This window comes from Pimephales promelas, chromosome 11 (genome assembly GCF_988280905.1).
Source record: "Pimephales promelas chromosome 11, fPimPro1.hap1.1, whole genome shotgun sequence".
Taxonomy (NCBI): domain Eukaryota; kingdom Metazoa; phylum Chordata; class Actinopteri; order Cypriniformes; family Leuciscidae; genus Pimephales; species Pimephales promelas.
The window spans coordinates 6,069,583-6,096,487 of record NC_142779.1 but is presented as its reverse complement, the minus strand read 5'-3'; the positions used below and the strand labels follow the sequence as shown (position 1 = coordinate 6,096,487).

Below are 26,905 nucleotides of genomic sequence, written 5' to 3'. Positions count from 1 at the left end.
TAATAACTTATACAATGTTTGTTTCTTCCGGATTTAATTCTTGATTTAATCTAAAAAAAATATATAGATTAAAATTATTTTTTGTGTGATTTCTTCTTAAAAGTTCAAATCCATTTAATAAAAAGAAACATGTCATTATATTAAAAAAGATTTTCTGGGGTCCAAAGAAAATGAGGTTGTAAATGCATTTGATGGTGTTTGCATTTGTGGAATGCTTCTCTGGAGTGTTTTCCTGCTGCTACCTTTGAGCCTTGCCACAATGAAATTGTTTTGAGTTCCTCAAAAAAATAGTTTTCATTATTCAATATTGAAATCAACATCATTTTAAAAGCAGACTGAATTTTATTATGGCTTGGCATGGTGTTGTGTTCTTCTTAATCTGTAATGTTGACTGTTTCTTTCTTTATTCTGTACCCATTTCTCTCACCCCTTTTTCAGGGTCCACCTGGACGAGCAGGCTTTCCGGTAACTGTCTCATAACGTGTCCTGTTGTCTGTCCATCTGTCTTGTTTGGTTTTCGTGCACTTTACCTTTCTGTAGTAGTGTCCGAGTTTTAAGAAGCTGTATCGAAACAATTCAACCACAAAACATATTGCATATTCTTGAAAAGCATGTGATATACAGTTTCTTTATTAGGACACACTAAACCAACTTTTAACCAAGGGACTGAGAATATACAACCAATGTATTATGTTGAGAGTATTTAGCTTATTTTCTTAAATTCTTAATATTGCCTATATACAGTGGAGTGAAAAATCCTACAGTGAATGACTAAATCTAGGAATTTATGTGACTAAAAAGGATTTGAATATGACTTAATGTATAAATTGTTTGATCTTGCTTCCAATGAAGTTTAAGATGTTCTTTTGATCATTCTCAAATCATGCTGGAAAACAAGATCATCAGGTGGTACATAGACGTGTGCACTCCATTGTTATGCTTGTAAAATAATTTGTAATGCAGAAAAAGCATCAAATTAGGATTGACTCCAAAGTAGTGCACCCTGGTCTCAGACTTTTGGACCCCACTGAACATTGCCCTAAACCAGATAATCTAAGCTGGATTTAAAGGAGTAGTTCACTTTAAAAAAAACTTTTGCTGATAATTTACTCACCCCCATGTCATCCAAGATGTCCACGTCTTTCTTTTTTCAGTCGAAATTAAGGTTTTTGATGAAAACATTCCAGGATTTTCTCCATATAATGGACTTCAATGGGAACCAAACGGTTCAAGGTCCAAATGAGTTTCAGTGCGGCTTCAAAGGGCTTTAAATGACACCAGATGATGAATAAGGGTCTTATCTAGGATCCTTCGAGACATGACTTGAAAAAAAGATTTGTTCATTTTGATGAACGAGTTTGAACAGGAGAGTCACGGACGCTCATCACAAAACAGAGCAAGGCGACCATTTGAGCTTATAAAACTTAAACTTTTTATTTATTTTTTAAATGACCGATCGTTTCGCTAGATAAGACCTTTATTCATCGTTTGGTGTCGGTGTTTAAAGCCCTTTTAAACTGCGCTGAAACTCTCATTTGGACTTTGAACCGTTTGGTTCCCATTGAAGTCCATTATATGGAGAAAAATCCTGGAATGTTTTCATCAAAAACCTTAATTTCTTTTCGACTGAAGAAAGAAAGACTTGGACATCTTGAATGACATGGGGGTGAGTAAATTATCAGCAAAAGTTTTGTAAAAGTGAACTAATCCTTTAATGTAATGAGTCTCTTAGCTTGGCTTCATGGACGAGTCTCTTTTCCTTCAAGTTAGCATATTGTATTTTATACATGATTGTATTCTCTCTGGCCCTTTTGGTGTCTGTCTGGATCCACTCTTCTGAATTTCTGCTGAAATTCTAATATTACTAACCAAAACTCAAACACATCTGTCTTTCATTATAGCATGTTAGAAGAAGTCCATCTTATTGTATGTGGACTCTAGTCCTACCTGCCAATTAAAACCTACAAACCCCCCATCACTCATGACAGCTCTTCTTGTGAAACTGTGAAATCTTTTTTCTATACGTTTTGTTTAAATTGTTGACAGGTCTGGTCAAAGTGTGAATGTGATCCCTTGCCAAAGCTTTTGATTGATTGCATTGTCAGGAAATGAGATGAAAATTAGTATTTTTGTAGGATGGAGGGTAGGAAGGGGAGAGGGGCAAGTGTTTTACACAAAATGTGTCCATTAGATTAGTACTTCAAAAAAATATTGGTATTGGCTTTCAAGCTCGGTTGAACTATTAGGGGATTCTTGTGGTTTGTATATTTAAGCTTTCCTGCACATTCACATGTATATATGGCTATTTAATACTTCTGATTTGTAGTTAAGGACTTGGGGCTCATTTGGATAAGTCTGGACTTTGTATTGTACTTCAAGCTACTTTAAAGCTCTAGATATATCTATCTACAGTTATTAATTAAGTCATACTTAAATAAGTTATACTAGAATTTCAAAGTTTTACTAACTAATGCCATTAAGCTGTATTAAGTTTATCTCAAATCAGCACCTTGGACAGAGCCAAGAGAATTCAGTCGAGTGACTTTCCTCTTGGGGCATTCAGTGGCAGGCAGCAAATTAACTCTGAAGGTCCAATTAAATGGACATTTCTAGGAAGCTCTATCTTAACAGCTTCAAAACTTTAAGAAAGTGTGCTCAGTCATTGTTTGAGCATATGTTTTGTTGACTTCTGATGAGTTATGAAGTCTTAGCCAACTCGCCCCATCGCCCATCCCCCCTTCCATTACGTGTTACTCGAGTGAGTCGTCAGCAAGCTGTCAACGCTCCCAGCCCTTCTAATACACTGACCTGCAACGTCAGGAATGCAAATAAAAACAGCTGTAGGAATGGACAGCCTTGCATAATAAGTCACTTCAACTTTGCAGGAGTTTGTGGCCATGTTATATAGTGTAAAATGTTTGGAAAAGTATTAGTCCAGGACTACAAATCGTGAATCCTTATGACTGTTTATTATTAGGATCTCATTTCCCTTATGTTCTGATAATATGGGTTGTTTTCATAGTTGTTAAACACATATTTCACCCCCCCCCCCCCCCCCCAATTTTATTTATTTTTAGGACTCATGTTATTTTAAACCCATTCAATTGAACTTAAAAGGAGAACATTCTATTGTTCATTCCACTGGTCATGATAGTGCTTTTGCATACTTTTTAAACCGTGATGGCTTCAGTTTTAGTGGAAAAAAGGAGGTCATGCGGGTTTAAAGTGACATACCGATGAATAAATGATGACAGGAATTACATTTTTCGGTGAACTATTCCTTTAAACCCTTCCAAAAGGAAACAAACTTTCATGCTCACACTTTTCAGGCACTTCATCATCTGTGATATGGTCAGCTAGCATTGTCTAATGCAAGATTATTTGCAACATATATTTGCTGCATTAACTCCATGCTTTCATTGGGATCATGTAATCACTGATGACGCTTGATGTCTGTCTGCTACGCGTTCATTTCAAATTCTTAAGTAGTTAACTTTTAGATTTTGAAGAAGTCTTTGGCATGCGTGCATCATCAGCTTTCAATTTACCAGTAGGTGAATGTTTAGAGTTGGCGTCACACTGGGCAGCTTAACATTTCTAACTCTTTGTAGCCATACCACTTGAGTATGTGGCTGAATGTAATTTAGTCTCTAGCGGTAGTGGCAGTAACTGCAGATTGTAGAGCTTCCGTCTGTCAGATTTATTGTTCCTGATTTTCCTCTTGACTTTGCATTGACCACTAGGGAGACAAAGGATCAATGGGCATTCCTGGAAGAATGGTGAGTGATTTGATATGCATTAAAGCCCAACAAGCTAGTCTGTAGTATATTGCTGTAGTCTTGAATAATTGGTCATAAATGCTCAGTAGCATGCCATTATTTAAAGCTAGATATTTATAGCTAGAGTGACTGTATAGCACCTCTGCTATACTTTGGCACCAGTAATTTATGCCAAAGGCCATACTGATTATATCAGGTCCGATTGGACAATATTAATGTTTGCTTTAATTGCTAAAGTATGTCTTATACAACATCCAGTATAATTGATTATCAATTCCTAATTTGTTTTGACTTGTTTTAGCTTGCACTGTGAATTTAAGCATTCGCAAACTTTCCCATGAATTTCTTCCAAATGTTTAATGTAGCTTTTCAGCGCAACTATATGACATAAACCAAAAACTATATCTTATTTATTCAGCCAGAAAATGGTTTCCACTTCATTGCCACCATTGTAAGTTAAGGAAATGTCTCACTAAGATGTCTGAAAAAGTTCCGTCACATTTGAACAAGGGCTGAAGAACAGAGTTCTTTCTGGCTGCATTTGATGAGAAATTCTCTCTCTCAGTTTGTCTTGGCTGCTCAGTCATGTAAAAATGATTTACTTGTTGAACTTTAAATAGAAAATAGCACTTTTTTCCTTGTCACTCACACTCTACATGCTGAGAAGGTAAAATTTCCAGCCAAACCTAGAGGAGATCTTGGAAGAAAAGTGTTGTGTGTATATATATCCACAGAGAGACAATATACGTAGATATATTCAAAGAGAGAGAAACAGATTTGAAACCAACAGACAGTTGCAAGCTCCTCATTCATAAGATTTGTGCATTAGGAATTGGCCATTTTTCAGATTAGCACAATGCATGATGTGTCGCAACAGAATTAAGGGTCATCCAAAAACCACATAGTCATATAAATGTCCCCCTAGAGTGTAGAAGCTACTCTTCCTTAAACATTTTCACTAAGAAACGGATAAAACTGCATTGTCCTCAAAGGAGACATTCCAGAATCTTGACCCTTGAATGGTTGCATACTCTAAGCTCACCCTAATGCTTTCTCTTGAAAAACAATCCCTACCTAAAAGCAGTCAGCAGCGTTCAGCTCAAACTGTGAGCCCCAAGCTGAGTTTTCCATATTTCACCCAGTGTAAAGCTACATTGTGCTCCTTTAGATTCTCACAGGAAGCGGTTTTTTTTTCACCCTTCATGACTTATCCTTCCCCCCTCCAACATCCTCCACTGACCAGTCTGTCTGTGAGAAAAGTTAGCAGCCCCCTCATCTACTATCCATTACTCCCCACAGGCCAGCAGTGTAACACTCCAGTGCTTCCGTTCCCCTAGCCTCCACCCCTCAACAACCAAAAATGCTCCAGTACGTCAGTGTGTCCCATTCCCCAACCTCCAAACGCTCCGTCTCAGGCTGCTGCATGCCTGTGCCCTCTCAGAACCTTGCTAACCCTGGTTCCTCTCTGTCTCTCTCCTTCTCACTGTGCATGTGACTGTGTCTGCTGTGACTGACCAGGGCTTAAAGGGAAACCTGGGGGAGAAGGTAAGTGCAGGACGTCAGCCTGCATGTGCAAAATTGAGACTCTCTCACTGTGGGTGGCTGTGTTGATGCGGGTGGGGGGAGACGACCTGAATCCATTGCACAAAGTGCACAGGTATCGTGATTTATATCAGGAAGGCTTCAGGCTTTATTTTGAAGGGCCATGGGGGTCACATTCGGAAGACGTTTCCCACAATTCTTGGATTACCTGTTTATTCTTGTAGCACTGACTCCCCAATCTAGACAAAGAGATGTTTGGAATGAAGCAGGGTACAATATCCGACCACTTCAGGACACTTCCAAAACTAGCCGAATGTTGTGTAGTCTCTAGAAGTCTCTTCAAGTCTGAATTTGGTGTGACTGAGCACTCTAGACTGAGCTTCAGTTCCTGTTGTGGCAAATGTGGTTTGAGCCATTCTTAAACCAGTCCCATTTGGCAGTTTCGCTCCGTGTTTGTACAAGCCAGCAGTTCTGTGGCCTCCCCTTCATCAAGCTGGAATGATATGTAATGTCTGAGGCCGAACAAGTAATGTGAGGAGAAACACATTCTTCATCCTTCACCATCACAGAAAAGTAGTGCAACTTCTGGATGGTTACCCTCGCTTGCCAGCAAAACACTGTGGTTCTAAAGAACTTGGACGGGAAATAAATAGTGATGTGACCACCGGGCCGACAAGTAGAGAAGCAGACAATATACGACCTTGGAAAGACCCACCACATTCCCATCCAGAATAATCAGTGGGGCTTCCCTTGTTGTTTCAGGGGTTTACTTTTATCCCCTCTTTTTAAGTGCGGTCATGTTTTACCTTCCAGCCAGGGTAAGTCTTGACCCAGCAAAATTTGGGTGAAGAACTTCACGTCATTGGATATCAAAACAAACCCCCTCAAGATAAATGGGCACACTAGCCCTGAAACTGGCAGCCTTAGCGCTTCAGTCCTCAAGCAAATAAATTCAGTTGAATCATAAGTGGTTGCGTCGGAAAGCTCAAGCCAAATGAAAATCAGGCGAATCAGTGATTGATTGGTTGAACTTTGCAAGAACTGCAGAACTTGAGACAATGTATTCTTTAGACAGAAAGGATTACTTGTTGAGCGAAATGAAATCTGTGAAGATCGTATCATTCATTAGTAAGACCAATTCTTAAATATCAGCAGAATTTGCTCCTGCTTTGGCTGAATATATTTGGACTCTTTGTCCAGTACCCATTCCTAGCTGCCAAATGCTTGTAATGTAAGCCTGTTCAAAGGAATATCTCTAGATCTTCAGTTGTCCTGTTGCACAGATCTCTGCAAGAGTAACCATAAACCTTGTGGGGCAAAGCTTAGGAGTCCTTTCTTTTTCCACAACCTGAAAATCAGTTTAGTACATCACCCCTTTCACTCTCTAGTGACCTTTGTAGGTGACTCAAAAAAGTGCTAAAACAAATACTCCTTAGTCCCCCGATAAAGTGGGCATTGAACCAGAAAATGTAAAAATTGTCCACAATTTGATGGATGGCTGAGTCATCAAAGGTGTCTTCCTGATAAAGTTTCACATGAGAGAGCTAATTAGGGAAAGTGCTGGAAACCTGAGAGCTTTCCTGTCTGACCACAGAGCGTAGCGGGATTGCGCTTGGATGTTTGGTGCAGCGCTGTGGACAGGCAGACACCGTGCAAATCACCTAGTTTACGCCAGATAACCAGCCCGCCGGGCCGTTTGCTGTTTACTCAGCAGTGCTCCCTGACCCTCTCAATTCGCTGTCAAGATGTAAACTACAACTCTGAAATAAGAACCAGGGTCTGCTGACATTTTACTTTGACCAAAATACGGTGTTCACCTCTGAGCCACATGCAAGCGCTCTCCGTGAGGCGGCTTAGCGAAAGAGTTATGTCAAACAGATGTTATAGGGTGTTTCAGAAAGGGTTATTCTATTCTGCAGATACAATATGTTCACTGATACGTTTGGCTTTGTGCACTAGGTGTAGTTTAGTGGATATCATTCTTTCTCTTTTCTGTCACTTCCTCTCCTCACTGTCTTTCTACCTCTCTTATCTGTCCGTAGGGAGCGCCAGGAGAGCCAGGTCTGTCTATCATTGGCCCACGAGGACCTCCTGTAAGTGTTTGCTCTGTCATTGCTTAAACCCTTCAACGTCTTCCTCTAATGTCAGATCTCCAGAGTAGATCTAGGTTATTGGTGCAGATTTTAGCTTTTGGCCTCAATCCTGTGATTCCAAGAGTTCTTGGCAGGGGGTTGTTCTATTGTTTTCCTTTCCCCACTTAACTTACAGACCACCCCAAAGTGAGTTCGATAAATATATGGTCTAGGCTAGATAAGCGGGATCAACGTCTTCTAGCACACTACTGTATTTGGAGAAAATCCAATGAATCTCGTCTAATCAAGACTTGATCTCTAATGTGCACGAACAGGACGGGAATCCCACTGCAGCTTGTATGGAAGCACTTACACTTCATCAGTGTATTTCGGGGCTGCGACTCCCACGTAATGAAGCCCATTTGGAATCTCATCTTCATTAGCAAGAAGGAACGAAAACATCCCGGCCCTTGTCATTATAATCCAGTCATTAGATGTGCAGATTGTGCTGTATCTGTTAATGAGTGGTCAGTCATCAGGCGAAATGGGGCTTGTCCCCAAACTGGCACTCTTTCCCTGTCTTTGCATTCCATTCAGCAAGACAAAACTGTAATGTTACGCCGTCAGAGGCGCAATTTCCTTGTTGATTATGCCGTGCAAAACTGTGTCCTGTGGTTTCCCCATTCCTCCAACACACTCTTATGGCAGGGCCGACTGTTCAGACATCTGTTTTTCTTCTTGCTGATTATACACTTTTCTATACCTCTGACCCATCACCTCTAATAAGGCGGTCAGGAGTGGACATCAGGCGTAGAGAACTGGTGACAGGTGAAGTTTCATTGCAGGGCTGCCTCAAAGGCAATGTCTTCAGCAGTTGTTCTGAAAGCACAGGCTTTGTCCTCACCTCCAAAAGGGTCACAGAGGTTGATTTGAGGCAGAAGTGTGGTGAGGCCAGCGGAAATGACTGCGTTTGCCAGGCAGGTAGACCTGATAGTTTCTTTCTCACACATAATTGGAACAGTTATGGAGGAAACTGAGAGATCATTAGATGATGTGTTGAGTTTTCATTACATTTACAGTTATTGTCTTAGCTGATCAGGTTTGATCAGAAAGTTATAAAGATACAACATAAATACAAGCTATTCTCAAATACGCAAAAGGAAGGAAGAAATACTTTTTATTTCTAACTGATAAAACTGAGGCTATCAAAACAATTAAATGAATGTGATTATTCCTATGATTTCATGATATCGTTTTTTGGAAGGTCAATTAATTACATTTATATATATATATATATATATATATATATATAGGTAACATTGTTACTTTGAAAATCCCTTTTGTAGATTCCTTAGTACCACTGGACCCCAGTTTGAAAACCCCTGTCTTATGTGTCATGTTTTTGTCATATTTTGTTCAAAGTACACTGAAAGTGATATTTAATCGAAGTTTAATTCCAAGATTAGATTGTGGTCAGAGAATGTATGTTGTATCACTCCTGAAGAATGTTATGGATTGCGTCCATAGTGGATTTTTGGTTTAGAGGATTTTCTTTGCTGGACTGACTTGTATTCAATTGTTTTCTATTACTTTTTGTTACATTTTTGTGCCAACAAAATGAATGTTGTCAGTGCTGTTTTGGGTGATTCCGAGGGGGCACATGCTACTATTTCCATTTTTCCAGACCTTTAGGTTCCCAAGGCAGAGAAAATCAGCCATGTTCCAATAACTACCTGAGACCCAGACACACAATCCCCTTCATTAGCTCCGTTCACCTCTTCCTTGTAATTTTCTCTCAGGTTGCTCCAACGCAGTCTTTTTTTTTTTTTTTTTTTGCCAGGCATATTGAATGACTTCCTTTTTTCCCAAGGGCTGCAAAAGTTTATTCAGGAAAGCAAACTTAGTATTGTTCACAGCATAATGTAGCACTAATGATTACTGACATATACTTATTCAGAATGTGAGAGCCAATAAGACAAATTAAACAAGGGACAACTCTAATGTTTTCCAGTTAGTTCTTTCCAGGGTTGAATTTCAGTCAGTGTCCCACAGTTTTTAGAGCTTTATTTGTCTTTGTCTCCTCATCCCGCACAAAGTGCTTCCTACAGAGCAGGAAGGCTCTTGTCCTTCAACCTCAATTACGACACAAGTTTGGAGGAACAATACTCCGTCTCTCAACACAGACCTCCTTTCATCGAGTTCACATAATCCTCATGTTTTTCGTATAGAAAATAACTGCTTATCTTTTTTCTTTCTGTCTCCCCTCAGGGACAGCCCGGTACTAGAGGATTTCCAGGCTTTCCGGTAAGTGACTTTTGTCTGAAGCCAACTGGACAAACCTCTAGTTTATTTGTGAGTTTATAAAAGCCACCAATTAGCTACTGGTTGCCTTGACCCCTCATTTAATTGATGCACATGGAAATGACTCAAGGAATTGCGACTAAATGTACTGTAAATGTCCTAGAACCCTTTCTATAGGCTGTCTGCCTCCTCTGGAAATTAAAGGCCCTTTTCAGGTGTTTATTTCCCGTTCAGCTGGACACATTGTTAAAATACAGTACCCTCTGTGTGTCTAGTTAGTGTTTTACCTTGACTTTCAAGGCAATCATTTTTTTTATAATAAACATTGTCATATTAGCTTGTCTAGACAGGAGAATTGGAGCTGTTTTGTGCCTTCACAAAATCACCAACCTGCTGTTCTCCCACTTCTTTTCCAGGGCCCCATCGGCTTGGACGGGAAACCCGTGAGTTTCGCTTCATTCCTTACAAATGTTTGAATAATTGGCGCTCATGCAGGTTTGGAACCTCCGAACCCTTGCACCAAATTATTTGGCAGTAATTGATAATTGACGGTCATTTTGGCAATGAAGAGTATAATTATGGTAATAATAATTATGCCAATTATCATAATAAATTCACTATTGTCGCCATCATGACAGAAATCAACTATGATATGTGTACACTACAAATAATGAAGTAATTTGTGCTACCTAAAAGACTAAAGAGAATGGATATTTTGCCTTTGCCTTTTTTCCACAACCTCACAGGGACAGAATGGTCCAAAAGGTGATATGGTAAGTAACCATTTAACCTACCATTGCAGTGCAATAACACATTTCCTATAAATGTGATCCTAAGAAAACACACATTCGCTGGAATGAATTGAAGTGTTAAAATATAAATCTAAATGCTTTTAGATAAAGGGAGACATAATGAGATCTGTCATGTTCACTTTTACTAGAGAAATACCGCTGGAATAAAAACCATTCGTCATAAAGAGAAATATGTAAAGAAGTAAAACATATCATAAAGAAAAGTTTGTCAGTGTCCATAAAACTCACCAGTAGAGCCATTTGTTTTCAAGATGGCTTGTTACACTGATGTTTATCTAGGCTGTAAGCATGACCATATAAATTCACAAGAACAACACTCTTGTAGTTTGATTTATGGGTAGAGTGACTGAATGGCGTGTGTGTGCGTGTGTGTGAGAGAGAAAGAGATGATAGACCACATTTCATTCAGTGGGGTTTGTGAAAAGTAACTTTAAGTATTTAGCCGCCTGTGGTATTAAAACAAGGACATTGACTTTGGGTTGGCTCTGTCCTCTTAAACTGTGACTTGAAAAATGTAGTCAAGAGTTTTCTTTTTCGTGATGAAAGACAATAGGCAGATAGTTTAGGCTTCCAGGCTGTGCGCTTTAAACCATTCCTTATGAAATATAGTGCAACCTCAATGTTCCTTCTTTCATAGCATCGTGAGAAAATGCAAGCTTAGAAACTATAAAAGAGAAGCACTTTATGAAATGACACCTGTATAAGACAGCATCCGAGCTGAACGGCCCCTGCTGAGCTTTTGAACATGCCTCACTGAGCCTTCAAAGTAATACACACTGTAGAAGCCTATGTATTTTATAATTTCATTGATAAGTTTCTTCTCAGAATCTTCACACTCAACATTTGCTTTCAGCCTTACATAGACGTATTGCAGAAATTGATTTGTTGCTATTTCTGAATGAATGTTATGACTTGGAATCCATTTAACTGTCATTTCTAAGGCTGTGGGTTACAAGTTTTTCAGAATTTTGGGGCATCGATCTATTAAAAGCAGCCACTGATGCTCTCCATACAAACACACAATGATACTTCTAACCTAGTAAAAAATGGCATTTGTTTTTAGCAATTAGCCTTTTTTGTATTTCCTTTTTCAATTCATTTATAAAGAACTGTTTTGTGCGTTTGTGCATGTTATGACTGAGAGGTTTGGCACTGTTGGTCGTAAACAGGGAAATATAATCCACTAACACGTCCGTATTGTAATTGTGATTATTTCCATAGGGTCCTCGTGGTCCTAAAGGAGTACCAGTAAGTATTTGCTTAAATATATTGATATACTATATCATCACAGTTCCACAGTTTTTATGTGGCAGTGGAATGCCATGCATGAATTATGTTGGATGGATTTGTAATTGTTTTGTTCAAATCTTATTTTTCAGGGTGAACCTGGTCCAAAAGGAGAGAAGGTAGAATCCTGCGTAAAATGCATAAAAATAGCAGCTAATTTTCTTTTATTTTGTGAGGACGACACATGATAGATTTTGTTTTTCTTTTATATTCTAGGGTGTATGTGGTGACTACACTCACAGGGTGAGTGAATATTTTATTGAACTTATTGTTTTTCTGATATCAAAAACAATGTGAATGTTTCTTTTATGGTTTAAAGTAAGCTACCAAATACGCTTCAAAGGTTGTCTGGTGTTAAAAAATACCAAATATATGTTTCATTCCAGTTTGTCAAAGTGATTTCTTTAGTTTACCCTTAAAAAGACATGTACAACATGTTTTGTGGTTAATTTAGAGACATTAACAGAGGGAAAAAGGGAAGGCAGCTTGGATAGTCTCAGATAGGCAGCACATGCCAAGGCAGGGCCTCAAATTTGATCTGCCCTCTCTCGGGGAAATCACAGTTTCTTGTAAACGCAGCAATTTTTCCAACAGCCTGCTGAATTAGATTTGATAAGACCCTCTGTTAAAAGGGGTTTTGGTAACAGCCCTAGCCTATTTAAAAGTAATTGTGGCCTTTTGAAGCCATTTTATCAATTATGTAATCTCAAAAACAACACGCAATATAGAAGCAGAAAATAGTCTTGGCAGTAGATGTTTCTACTGAATCTGTTTTTTGCTTGAAGAAAAAATGACAGAAACAGCAGCAGGACACGTACAGTTGATAGATTTGTTTCTATGAATTTAATCACTGCTTTTATTGTGTAAGTAAGTAAATCATACAGATGTATCACATCAAAACTCATTTTTCATGCATGTCAGCCAGGCCTTTTTGGGTGTTTTTAGTACTGTAGGTTATTTGCAGTTAGGGTTAAAAACCCAAAGGTCACTGTGCTAGACTGAAAGGATACATCCTTCAGTGATGGAACAAAAATGGGTATTATCACTTGAATGTGTGTGTGTTTATGTATCCGTACCCATGTCCGTGTATTTGTATGTTGGGCCGTTTTAAGCAGGGGCTCCCAATGAAAACGCTGGCAGCTTTGCGCTCCAGTCAGGCTCTGATGTTGAAGGTTTGTGGGCTGTTCGCTGTCCCTCATCCCTAATACCGTGATATGTGTGTTCCAGTCCTGCTGCAAAGAGAGACATAGCTGAAAACTGTGCTTTAGTTTATCCACATGCACTGTTGGAGGTGCAGAGAGGTGCCTGTTATTATAACTGATTGAAAACTCTATAGGAATTTATAATGACACATTTTAACACACAGCTGTTTTCCTGCTTCTTCTTTGGCCTTCTCAAGGAACTTTTATGGTTGTGGTATATCATTTTAAGATACACTATGCAGCTGTAACTTTATATGTCATCGAAAATGCATCCAAATGTCTTTTGGATATGTTAAATACATAAATACCATGTGTCTTTTATATTTTGATTGGCCTCCTAATGCATAGAGTACCTTAACACAATGTAAAAAATTGGTGAAAAACCTTCTGCAGGGAGATAAGGATACTTGAAAACACTTGCCTATTTGTATGTATTTTCTCGTACTCGGAAATTCAGTGAGACGATCGGTGCACTTTTATACAGTGTATATGAAAATATAGATTGTGTATATCGCTTTTCAATATATTATGTATATATTTTGGAATATATTGGAATATGTACACTACATTCAGAAGTTTGAGGTCAGTATGGTTTTTTCAAGGATGCATTAAATTGATCAAAAATGACATTTATGTTACAAAAGGCTATTCTATTCAAAGAATCCTGAAAAAAAAAACCTGCCATTGTTTCCACAAAATCTTTAAGCAGAGTAATAACAAGAAATGTTTCTTGAGTAGCAAATCACAGAATTAAATTACATTTTAAAATATAGTCAATTAGAATATAGTTCTTTTAAATAAAAACATTTTTGTACTGTATTTTGTTCAAATAAACACCGGCTTGGTGAGCGTAAGAGCATACAGACCTGAATCTATTGAACAGTAGTGTATATTCAAAATATCCAAAAGTCTCAGACCTCATTGAAAAGGTCATTTTTAAAGAATTAGTGCAAAAATTAATAACTTTTGGAACCATAATTGTACATTTGTGTGTGTAATTCACCAAGCAAAAATATGAAATACAGGCAACTCACAAGAAGGCAAGTTGTATTTAGGGTAATATCAACTGTCAGTGGTATATCTATAAGTCAATAACTCTGCTTTGGAATGATGCTGATCTCAACAGAAACGCCGTATTGTCAACATCTGTGCTGGAGGACAGGCCACAGTAAGTCTGTTGCGAAACTCTCTTTGTGGCAAGACTGAATCCAGCCTGATCTACACAGCATTGTTGCAGAGTTACAGGTGCCTTCACAGTGGAGATGAAACATTATCATTGGTAATGTTTGATATGTGAATTAATAGGGCTGTCAGTCAACTACAAATGATCAAAATCGAATCAAATGCATAGTTTATAGACTTTTACCTGCGTATTACTACACATCAATCTTTTATGTTTAATTTGAGATATTAATTTGATAATTGTTATAAATAGCAAACCTACAGTACTCCACTCTGATGGGCCTGTGACTCTGTTCAGTGATGCTGAATCCTTTTGGCTCTGTCTCTCTATCCCCTTGCCTTGCTTTTTCCTTACTGTTCACTTTCTTTTTCATTTGTTTTTCTGTTTTTTTCCCTTCCCCTCCTCATCTGTCTCTGGCCTGTTTCCTTCCTTTGGCCTCCTGGTGAACTTGTTGGCCTGGTGGTTTTGTGCACCGTGGCCCACCTGTGCTTTGTGACCTCAGCAGATGTTACCCATCACCGTCCGCAACATGCCCTCAATAAGCCCTCTAATCCTAAAGCGCCTCAAGGTACATCTCTCTCTGCCACCCTCGCACCCCTTCCTCCTTACGGATGCCAACCTCTATCCACCGACTGCCAGCCAGGCCTGTGTTGAGTTCATTAACAAAGCTCGAACAAACAGCCGTGGTTGAATTATCTTAGCCAATAGTTTCATTGTCTTGAAATGACAGTCCACTTGAAATACACTAAAGTAATGTCCAATTCACAAAATTTATAGGCTTATAAACTCTACCCCACAGCAAGAGCTTCTGTCAGGCCATCTCTGTCTTCTATGTCCATCTGTTTTAACTGGACATTATCTCAATAAAATTCTCTAATACATAATGGATTGTCATCATATGTCTAGTCCTATGATAATGTTGGGTTTAAGGATCGTTCAGGTATTTTTGAGCTGATGTTGGATATAAAAGATTAATACAACTACTAGAGAATTTTGGGTGCGATTTAATTTTTTTTTAATTATTCAAATGTCTGTTTTAATCAGTAACATTTACAGTTCAAATTGCTAACATTAGTTAATGCATCAGGTATCATGAACAATAAATTAATTTTTTTGTAGCATAATGTATTAAAGGCCACATTTGTCATGGTTATGGTGTAATTACGCACATTAGCTAGTAATATTAATTGATGTGCACTTACTGTAGGTTCAGGTTTAGGGTTTGTTTTAGTGTTAGTTTTTTGTAATTATGCATAATTTACTGTTAGTACTGTAGTAAATACATTTAATGTGTCTTTAACACATTAAAATAGTGTTCCCATGTTAACTAATGTCAGTTTATGCCCTGTAAAAAAAATTGTTGTTTTAACTTAAAAAAGTGAGTAACCTGGTTGCCTTAATTTTAAGTTGATTGAACTGAGTTAATACAATGGAGATTAATTTAATCATCAGAAACTCAAAATAATAAGTTATCTCAACTAAATAAATTATTTAAGTTGATTTGACAAAAGAAAAAATGTTGTGATAACAAATCTTGAAAATATTTTTTTTTACAGTGTGCAAATTGTTAAAAAATGTATTTATATAAGTAGGAATTAACCAAAATAATTTTTCATTATTTAATTTTAGATATTGCGTTAACTAATGTTGACATATTATCGTTTAGTGTTACTGACTTTTGGAACATTTGCATTTAAAATAAAGTTTTTTTTTAGGAAAATAGACCAACAAAATCTTATGACATCAACTTGCACTCATAGGCGTGTCCAATTTGTTTGTCCAATCAGATGCTCTAAATTTTTTTTTAGGCTATTTCATGGGGTGTTTAAAAGTTCAAAATGTGTATATTTTATTCTTCGTCAGTCTACAATGTCTTCGTCAGGGCTCCAGCCATAATCACAAAAGAAACAGAAGGTTGAAAAAAACAATGACAGTCAAAAGATAACACAAAAATGAGACGGCTTAGCAGAAAAGTGCTTTTACTGCCCACTCCAGGAAGTGCCCCTGGCACAGGTTGACCACGGTTGGCACCCGTCCTCCATCTTAATTCTTCAGGTGTGTATAATCTGTGCACACCAATTTCGAGTACCATGCTTGGAGACAATGGAGCAGACTGTGGAAGAGAAAAAGTGTTAGGGAAAGATCCTTGCAGCTGATTGGATTGGTCTCCGACTTGGGTCGGGTCTGTGCATTGGATGGAGATCATGGAATGTCTCCATTTAATGGATCTACATCTGGCCTCATAAATCAAATCTCGACAAGTCCTGTCAAGGAATAAATGGATAAAATATGGATCTGAAGCTGATGGATGCGTTTCGGATTTCTTTGAGCTTCAGACTTTGCTACTGAACAGAGACTGTGCTAAAGAAAGGGTTTTCTTTGTCACGGTATCTGCTCTATTTGTGGTTAATCAGTCTTGTACACGGTTGCCAGTATGTAGGAGGTCTTAATTTTCTGTCTATAGTAGCAGACTTGGAAATAAATGCTTTTAATGGAAGGAAAATTGAAAGTTCTAACACCAAATTTTCCGTTTGCAGACTAAGCCTCTTTAATGTTGAAAACAGACGTTTTTAAAATTAATTACACAGCAGAAATCTTACAGTACATAATCAGTTTTCCTCATGGTCTCTTCTCAGGAAGAGTAAGATATTGTTTAGTCGAGTCTTATTTCCTATTTTCACATCCCTCTCGGTGTGTAAATACTGGACACTTTCCTGTAGATGATTTTGTTTAGTCTCTTTTTGTATTGAAGGTCTCGTCTTGCTCATAACTGAGAAGTACCCGAGATAGTTTTAAAACGGCCATAAATGGATCGTGTGGAGCAGTGGTTTTCAACTGGTCGGTTGGTAGGGTTGCGGACACCGGGGAAAAGTTATGCTAAATGCAATTGATAAAATAAATAGGCTTAACAACCTTTCAAAGGGAGGAGAAAAATCTTCTCATATATTTTATAAAATTAGTTATAAAAATCAGTTAATTAAAATCAGTTATAAAATCATAACTTATAAAATTTTTAAATTAGGTGCAAGTATAAACCTTAATTATAAACTATAAAATTTGAGGGATAAAATTCAAGGTTCAATTTTAAACAACTTAATATTTTGGGTTCCCACTCTAAAGAGCGTCTTCCACTGATGTAGACCTGACTGAAGACGTTTCGTGAGGCCACTAGCTAAATGTAAGGGTTTGTTAAGTTTTAGACATAAGTTAATGGTTAGTGGGCCACTGAAGAGTTTCATAAAAGAAAAACTTTTCCCCCCCACTATTTTCCAAACATGGTACTCTATAAACTAGAATAACATCAATCATCTCATCCTGACACTTTGACTTTCAACTTAACCTTCAAACTTGGGTTCCTCTCAGCTTCAAATCCATTGTTTCCTTTTAATTATAGTAAATATTTTTAAAAAGAAAATAAATCACATTTTATAAAAGATCTTGAGTAAATATTCCATCAACAAATTTGTTCATTCTTTAATTTCGGATCTCATTATTGTGAATTACTGGATTTGAATCGGAGTGGATCCTGCCACTGATGTTATGAATTGTACTTTATATCCAAATGATTTCTTTATCTCAGATGCTAACTTCCTGTCTCTCAGCAGGGCGAGCCTGGCGCACAAGGACCACCGGGACCTCCTGGCCCCCCAGGGCCTGCGGGGACTCCTGGTCTTAATGGTGCTAGTGGGCCCCCGGTAATCTCACTTTAATTTTTTATAACCTTGGATAATGTACAGTCAGCTTTTTTTCGTTTTTTGTTTTTTTTATTGCAAAATAAACTCCTTTGTGTCTTGTGTGATGAGGAAACCAGCTTATAAATCATACTATTTGATGCTTTACAGAAAGTTTTCTGTGATTGCTAGGTTTAGGGGACAAAATATACAGTTTATACAATGTGTGTATGCGTGCGTTTTAACTATCTTACCGACTTTTTTTTTTTGTGGCAAAGGGTAAACCCGGAGAACCTGGAAAACCTGGAAAAGACCCAAGGGTGAGTATTCGAGTACACGCATTGTCATCCTTACCTTTCAAGCACGGATACTCAACATCCGAAATCTAAAATGCTGTTTCTTTTTCTTTGATTTTAGATGCTACCGGGGCTGAAGGTAAGCTTGAAAAGCACACAGCTGTCCAGCTGCACAGCAATGATAGTATTTTCCACAGGCGAGTCATAAACAGGCTCACATGAAGTTCACACACAGTTCAGCAGCCTACAGGGTGGGTCCGCTCTGTCTTTGCCAGTACAGTAGGGGTGGATACGCCATAATTGATTAAGCGTGTTGCTGTTGGATAAGTATGTATTTCCCCTGATACGTTAATTGCCATTTAGTTTATACTAGGAAATATTAATTGTGCTCCATTTAGAAGCACTATTCCCTTACTTTAGCCGTCTATAAAGATTGCCTGCTGGTCTATATAAGAGCTGTAACTGGAGGACTTCAAGTTCCCAATAAACGAATACCATTCTGCTTATAGCCCCTTTTAAACAAATTCTCGATAAAAGCCACAGAGCGAATAGGTCTTGGATGGATATTTGATTGTTTTTTTTATTTGTTATTATTTTTACAGGGTGAACCCGGTGTATCTGGACAGAAGGTGAGTGTTCAGCAAAGTTCATGAGTAAACATTTATTGTTTGTGTTATCCGAAAAGCCATATTTAAATCCCACATCAACTAGAAATTTGGCGCTGCTGCTGATTGCTTAAACAAAACAGATCCTCCTTCTCAAAGGAACCTTTAGGAATTAAGCAGAGTGACGTATCAATTATTCATTCGGCAGAGTGATTGAAAACCTCTAAGTCTTATTAATTGCAATGATAGATGAAAAGTTTGAAACTTGGAGAAAGAAGCTTGGCACGTCATGCTAGACCATGGATAAAGTATTAGTGGATTAGAGAGAGCACAATTCATCTTGGTCAAACTCTACCATTTGCTTTCTGCATGGCTGATTTTTTGCTTATCTCTCAGGGTGATCGTGGTGAAGAAGGTCCAAGTGGACCTGAAGGCCCCAAGGTAAGAATCTGTAACCTTTGACTGTTTTAAGCAGCTTAAATAATTAACCTGCTCCACAGGTCACCCATCACTTCTGGGTCAACCCATTCCATACATCAGATTGACAGCCCCCTTTGAGTCTGATTCCTGTTGTTTTGTCAATCAATGTCTCGTATTCAAATTACATACTTTATTAAATCAGGCCTCCAACAGAAGAGAGTGGGATTTCATCTCGAAGTGTCATTAGGTGTGACATCAGATACCCAAAACATGTAGTTTTGATTAAGCCAGTGGGACGGCACCTTTATTGGTTGGGTTTAAATACCACTGGAGCAGAGGATTTAGACAAAGTATCGGCTGATAACAGCATCTGTTTGGGGTTTTACTGTCTTCCCCTTCAGCAATGTGCTTAACTCTAAAGTCATTGAGTGCATTATCCCTGAGGTAATGAAAGATTGAATTAAGATAGTAGATGGGGTTTAGTGTAATGCCTCCTGTTCTTACAAAGGCTGGATTTATTTGAACCTAAATAAAGTAAAAACAGTAATAGTCTGCAATATATTTACAATTTAGAATAGTTGTTTTCTACTTTAAAATGTGATCTATTCCTGTGATAGCAAACAAAAGCCATTACTCCAGTCTTCAGTGTCACATGATCCTTTAGAAAAAATATATCATTATCAGCAATGCTATTTAGTGCTTCCTAATAGTTTATTTGAAACCGTGATACATTTTTTCAGGATTCTTAGATAAGAATTTATTTGAAATAGAAGTATTGTGTAACTTTACAAATGTCCGTACTGTCACTTTTGATTAATTTAATGCGCACTTGCTGAGTATGTAACCATATATTGTAGAGAAAACTATCTTTTGGTCTTTTTGTGAATACTTTCCTGCACACAATCAATCTTTCCACTCTTGTTTCCAGAATAGCACTGAACAGTGGGTCAAACAGCTTAGCCTAAGTGAAGTTACAAGTGCATTGATTGACACTTTGTGAGGGATACATGTTGGCACAAAAACCACATATAATTTCTTCCATGTGAAATTGAATTTGCTTTGCTTTGAAACAACCTATATAGTTCACAATCTTGGATTTGTGTTTCGCTTTTACCCGTGGGAACTCTGGAACAACCTGCATATCGATTCCCATCCAATCTACCTTAGTGAACTTGAGCTTTCTTCCATTCGCCACACAGTTCATGTCCAACACACGCACCCAGTCAATATCTAAAGCTAGATTGATAGTAAGCATGTCAAGTGAGCTTATGGAAAATTCCTCTATTCTAGACTTAGACTGAAGAAGCTTTGTGTTTGTCGCGTTTATGTTCACTTTTTTAAGCTTAGCTCAGGTGAAATGTTTTGTGTCACTGCAGAGAAGCAGTTATTTTGCACAACTGCACCACCTTGTGGATACTGGCAAGTGTTGCACTCTTAAAAACTCACAAAACCAAAGATTTATAAAGACAGCTAAAAATGCATTCTCCCCTGTGTGCTGAGGTTGTCTCCTGTCTGACCTCTTGTTTCTATTCAGAAAAGAGATGTCTTTACGTTCATCTGTGAGAGAGGCAAAGGGCCAAGTCAATGGCTTTACAATTAAAAGGTTCAAATCAATACAGAAGTGTTATCCGGCACATTACCAACGCCATTAATCAACAGAAGACTTTGTCTTCCTCCCATGAGACTTTATTTCTGAAAAATTACAGTCATGGTTGTTTAGTTGTTTACGCAGCACAGTCAAACCATACGGCATTGAATAGCACAGAAAAATGTTTGTTCAAATAATTCCTACAGGAGACTGAACTGGTTGTTTGATAAAAATGTATTGCAAATGAGTTGTTTTGGGCTGAGGAAAAGTTTATTTTGCATTTCATAGCATAATGATCACTTTATTTGCTTTGTTTCTCTTTAGGGGATTAAAGGAGACGAGGGACTAAAGGTAAGAAACTCATTTGGTTCTGCTTGCTAATGTTTGGAAGTTGAATGTTAAAATACTTTTAATCTATTCATGAGTTGATCAGCTCCATAAAATGTAAACACTGCGCCTTTAAGGTGTTCTCAAAACATGAATCTGTTTGTTTGATCTCGACCAGCTCAACATGGCAACATTGACTCAACCAATAGCATGGGATTGGGGGAGGGGCTAACTGTTTGTTTAACCAATGGCAGACGAACTTGTAATTACGTGTGTGGTGACACATAATTTGCACACTTCACCTTTACATATTTTGTTGTTGTTGTTCTGTGTATGCAAATCTTATATTTGCATTCAGTTTTGATTATCGTGTCATCTTTGTGGTTTATTAAAATGGAAACACTTCCATTTTACTACATCAGTTGACAGTGAGCAGTATTTTTACAACATGTATTAATCTTTGTTGATGTTGATTATAATACAGTCGCTGCTCTCCCTGCTCTTATCCATGCTATAGGCTGCATGAATGGGACCTTACCACCAATCCAACCTTTTTGCTGATTAATCATCTTTGACAATAATAGAATTTTACAGCCTAAGCATACATTCAGGCCTATGTATAAAACAAATTTATAAGGAAAAAGAAACTGTAAATAATAAATCGGTTCAATAGCAGATTCCAAGTGATCAAGAGCTTCTGGATTTCCATTTAAACCCATCACAAGTAGTGGTAGAAGCAATGACATACATCTGAGTGAATGAGTTGGAGGGAAGGGCATAAAAAATGGGATTTAGATGTTGTGAAATCGCCTCCTATAACCTCGTTAACTATTCCCTACATTAGTCCTCTAATATAGTCCACTTGAAGGACTTAATGAAAACGAGTGAGTGAATTCAGATACTACACTCTTAGAAAAAAGGGTTCATTGGGATTCTATGAAGCATGGGGTTCTTTACTCAACTCCAAAGAACCTTTTATTCAAAAAAAGGTTGTATAATGACAAGAAAGAAACCCTTTTGACACAAAGGTTCTTAGGCTATTATTCATTCATATATGACATTATTCAGCAAAATTTTGTAGTTGAAATTAAATGATTGTTTATTAAACTATTGTAGTAACTTAATATCACATTTTAATCATGCTGATTTTTGGAGGAGACAAACTGAAATGGCACTCTTTGTGTGATATTGATTGACTACATAAAATGATAAAAATATAAATTTTCCAAAAACCCATATCTTGAATTTTGTGATCATTCACATGCATTCATAAATGCATTTTAGGATCTTGATGTTTGTCAATAATATGAAATATTTAATCCGTAAAGGACAAAACAAATGATAATGAATGAACCCAAAAGGTTCCATATAGAACCTTTTTCCTGGTTACAAAGAACCCTAAACGGCTCTTATTATTGAACCCTTAAAAAGGTTCTGTATAGAACCCTTAAGGGGTTTCAAATACGTAGTGCTGATAGAACATTTTAAGGTTCTATATATAGAACCTTTTCTTCTAAGAGTGTATGTCCGCCGGAAGGGCTACCGCTTTTGCATGGTTTGTGCTTGTTGTTTAATAATAGTAACTTAGAACTCCATCTTGAACTCCATCATGGAAACTAGCATGTATAAACCTTATTTAAACAATTGAATAATCAATTAAAAAGACATTTACGTATACCTGTATGATATTACGCTATAGCCACATTGGACCAGCGTTTTGGAAAATGGATGGATGGAAGATTGGCGAAATGCAGGAATTCATTAGTTGATTGCGCTATGGGTATTCTCTAGCTGTTGAGCTTACATCGGTTGTACACGCGCTATTGCAGTGCACTGTGGGATTGAATGAGTGCGCTCGATAACGTCCACTGTGGTTTCGGACACCACTACAAATGGCTGTCCCGTTTAAATAGTGCCCTTATATAAGGGTATGGGGACGATTTCAGACACAGACGCATACTGTAGTTTTCAAATGCCTGAAGGACTTGCTTAGCTGGATCGGGTGAATTTAATTAAGGTTGAAGCTAAACTTGCCCTCCATAAACTGAGTTTGACACCCCCGGCTAAAGCATCTTGAAGGAGCAGTAAAGAGAATAGAGAGTAAATCTAAACATCTAAAGATTTATGTTTGTATAACTGTATCACATGTCTGAGGCATTTGCTCCTACTGAAGACGTGCATCTGTTGGAGTGATTACACTGCATCTCACTGGGGAGGTTTTGGCCTGTAAAGAGGAGTGGGACGCACGTAAAGTTTACACCTGCTGATACACAAATAGTCCCTACAGGATTCAGCTATCCAGACTGTCTAACTGCTTAATGCTGAATGTTGTCCTATAAAGCCAGCAGTGATAGACAGCCACGCTGAAATCGTCTGAAGATGGATGAGTTGGAAGATGGATGGATTTAATAGAAAAATATCAAAATAAAAAATTGTCATTTGAAAATAAACAAAATTTGTGTAAATTCGGCCCATTTTGATCTGGACCTATTCTGAATGCAAAGAACATTTTTACAGCTGCTTAGAAACTTTGGTTTCATTTCACGCTATTTTCAAGCTTTTTTAAAATGTGTTTTTCAATGATAGCTGGTGAACTCGCCAATTATAGACAAGCTGGCTGATGATTAGTTTTCATGTCCTTATTGTTGATGTGCATTTCATTGGCAAGGAGTATCCTAGATAACTTAATATGGTGATACTTTACAATAAGGTTCGTTAGTTAGCTACCTTTGTTAACATGAACTAAGAATGAACAATACTACAGAATTTATGAATATTACTTTATATTAACTTCAACATTTACTAATACGTTATTAAAATCAAAGGTTGTATTTGTTAACATTATGTAGTGCACTTTGAGCTAAGATGAACAAACAATGAACAGCTATTTATTTATTAAATAAAATTAAAAAAGATTAATAAATACTGCAACACATGTTTTGCTTATAAGTTCATGTTAGTTAACCCTATGAAACTACAATACTAATACTTTAATACTAATGTAAAAATAATGAACCTTATTGTAAAATGTCACCCTTAATATTTTAAAGGACATTAAATAATAGTTAACAGCAATTATTGGATTTTTGCAACAAGTAGAATTAAACATCAGCAAAATTCAAAGCTAAGCTTCTTAAAGGTGCAGTAAGTGATTTCTGAGAAACGCCGTTGAAAGTGGAATCGGACCGAGCACCACAACATAAAATCCCTTTCTGTCTAGCAAATAGCTTATCGTGGTTTCTGTCCAGCCCGTTCTCATCCCAAGGCGTCATATGCTGACGCTTTTGACATTTCGTCTACATCCAACGCACATGGCACCCTTTAGCGTCAATATGAGTCGCAGATATTTATGGGCCAGAAGGCGCCTCCTAGTGGTCTAACCCTAACCCTACCCCAGACCTAAACCTATCCATAACCGAACAAAGCTCTGTGCGTGTTGTATTGACGCTAAAGGGTGCCATGTGTGTTGGATTTAGACGAAATCGATTTAGACAAAAGCGCCACTATATGACGTCCCTAGGATGAGAATGCGTTGCTCTGTCTGTGACAGAGAAAACCTACCTATTTTTTTTTTTTTTACAAATATACTGTATGTCCCACCCCAAACTTTCTGTTTCCTTTTGAAAATACAATAGGCTCTATGCACAACTTACTTCCGCATTCTGTTTGAACAGGTCTCATCGCTTCCGGTCCAGGTCTTTTGCATGTGCTTCATGAAATTTTTTGCGGTTTTACTCAAGATAACTTAAAAGGAGCGAGCAAAGATTAGCAGGACCAATGTCCCTCACATGTGCAGATTGATATTTAAACGTTTTATATTTTTTCTTCTTCTTCACAGTAACGTTTAGATATTTAAATGGAATAAAACGCCAATAACAAAGTGAACTAGGTAGGTTAGCTGATTACCTTAAAAATCCATAGATATCGTAGTCAGTTCTTACGGCCGTTAACACTTTCTATGACAAGCGGATGCGATGAGACCTGTTTTCCGGTTTGGTCACGTGACGCTCCGCCTAAAGCCTATTCAAGAAAGAAAACTGTCCTTTCTAAACAATTTCATGGGGTCTGTGTTTACTAAACCCAGTGTTCAGGTGGGAGAGCAAGCTGAGGCTTGAGTCCATTAGCCAGACATCTTATGTAAACTCTCTGTCCCACCGAACTCTTTTACAAGCCTGAGTTTGATGGAATTTTCATTTCCTCTGCACATCCTCTCCTCCCCCCAACGTCTGTCTCAGGACCACCCTAGAGCCCTATAGTCGTCCTGATGCTCACACGATCAGAGGCTTACTTTAGATTAGCATCCTTGTTGATTTATCATTTCTGGCTTCTTTATTTGGATTGTGCCAGTAGAAAACACTTTCTCGTCTCATGGTTTTGTTTGGGATTGCACAATCCCATGTCTGCATATGTTCTCCAGTTGGCTTCTAGCAGTTTGTGTGTATTTGTGCTGTACAGTTTGTTTTGATCTGCTGAAGATGTTCCCATCTGTGCATTTGTGTAGGGCGAACAAGGGATGGATGGGCAAACAGGAGAGAAGGTACTCAGAGCCTGAGAAATGTAGTTTGTAGTGCGTTTAACTTTTGGTGTGTGTATGAAACAAAAATCTAACTATCATGATGTTCGCATGGCAATGCATGATCAGCAATGTTCTCAAACCTCTTGGATATAGACTTGCAACATGATAGAAGTAGGGCTGTCAAACGATTAATCTCGATTAATCGCATCCAAAATAAAAGTTTGTGTTTACATAATATATGTGGATACACTGTGTATAATTATTTTGTATATATAAATACACACACATGCATGTATATTTAAGAAAAAAATATTATTTATATATATAAAATATTTATTATTATATATAATATAAATTAAATATAAATCCATATAGAGTACATTAAATTTATTTTAATTAATTTAAATTAATTTATTTCTTAAATACATTCAAGCATGTATGTGTCTTTATATATATATATATATATATATATATATAATAATAATACACAGTGCACCCACATATATTATGTAAACACAAACTTTTATTTTAGATGCGATTAATCGCGATTAATCGTTTGACAGCCGATATAAGAGACTTGAGATTGAGACCTAAAGTGGACAGGAAGTTTTTAGTGAACAACGTCTTAAATTCTGGTCTGTTCGTTCATTCATTTTCGGGTCTCTTCTAAATGTACGTTCTTATAACTCATCCACCTTCATTGATGTGTGCACCGCTGGTAGACACCAGCTTATGTTACTAAAGTGAGGACTCGCAAAGGGCCGAGGGCAGGACATATGCTTTGCAACTGAAACCAGGATGCGCACAAAGACATATGACTCAGTACCGGAGTCATGCTGGGAGACCAGAGGGATTGCACGCTAAGAGAAAAACAGGCCGCTAGCTCAAGACATTCCCTCCTTCCTTCATCTGATCACCTGTGCATCTGATTTACAGGCTTCTAAACCTGTTGTTTGTGGAGAGTCCCCTGTTACACACAGCTTGATGGACTTAGCACACTTATTTTTGCTACCTGCCGTTGTCCTTGCCAAACACATGCTGCCGTACTCTTCGATTGTTAGGTCCGTTGTCATGACAGTGCTTTGTGTTTCTGTATTTGAGCGGTCTGTTTAAGTCTGCATCTTTTCATCATCAGACTCAGAAGATGTGCCAGCTGAGGAACTGACAGATGAATAAGCACATCTGCAGCAGTGCTATATTTAGTATTTTTTTTTTATACATTTATATACATATACATCTTGATCAGCACCTCTAATTGAATGCAGAAAGAGTTTTGTGCGTGAGTTTGGGATATGATTGAGGTT

The 26,905-nt window shown here is 37.7% G+C and overlaps 1 protein-coding gene across 5 annotated transcripts in view; it reads left to right on the top strand.

Moving 5' to 3' along the window:
• Positions 1-369: 369 nt before the first annotated feature.
• Positions 370-26,905, top strand: part of col13a1 (collagen, type XIII, alpha 1) — a 53,360-nt gene continuing 26,824 nt past the window's right edge. For all 5 annotated transcript variants that reach the window (XR_016145492.1, XM_089116816.1, XM_089116815.1 and 2 more), the window contains exons 1-17: positions 370-465; positions 3,744-3,779; positions 5,298-5,324; positions 7,364-7,414; positions 9,662-9,697; positions 10,111-10,137; positions 10,441-10,467; positions 11,728-11,754; positions 11,886-11,912; positions 12,010-12,036; positions 14,681-14,746; positions 17,781-17,873; positions 18,128-18,169; positions 18,267-18,284; positions 18,748-18,774; positions 19,147-19,191; positions 21,083-21,109. Coding sequence is in view for 4 of the 5 variants with exons in the window: in XM_089116816.1 (XP_088972942.1) it covers positions 385-465; positions 3,744-3,779; positions 5,298-5,324; positions 7,364-7,414; positions 9,662-9,697; positions 10,111-10,137; positions 10,441-10,467; positions 11,728-11,754; positions 11,886-11,912; positions 12,010-12,036; positions 14,681-14,746; positions 17,781-17,873; positions 18,128-18,169; positions 18,267-18,284; positions 18,748-18,774; positions 19,147-19,191; positions 21,083-21,109 (684 nt within the window). In the remaining variant the exon portion in view is untranslated. The remainder of the gene's footprint in view (positions 466-3,743; positions 3,780-5,297; positions 5,325-7,363; positions 7,415-9,661; positions 9,698-10,110; positions 10,138-10,440; positions 10,468-11,727; positions 11,755-11,885; positions 11,913-12,009; positions 12,037-14,680; positions 14,747-17,780; positions 17,874-18,127; positions 18,170-18,266; positions 18,285-18,747; positions 18,775-19,146; positions 19,192-21,082; positions 21,110-26,905) is intronic.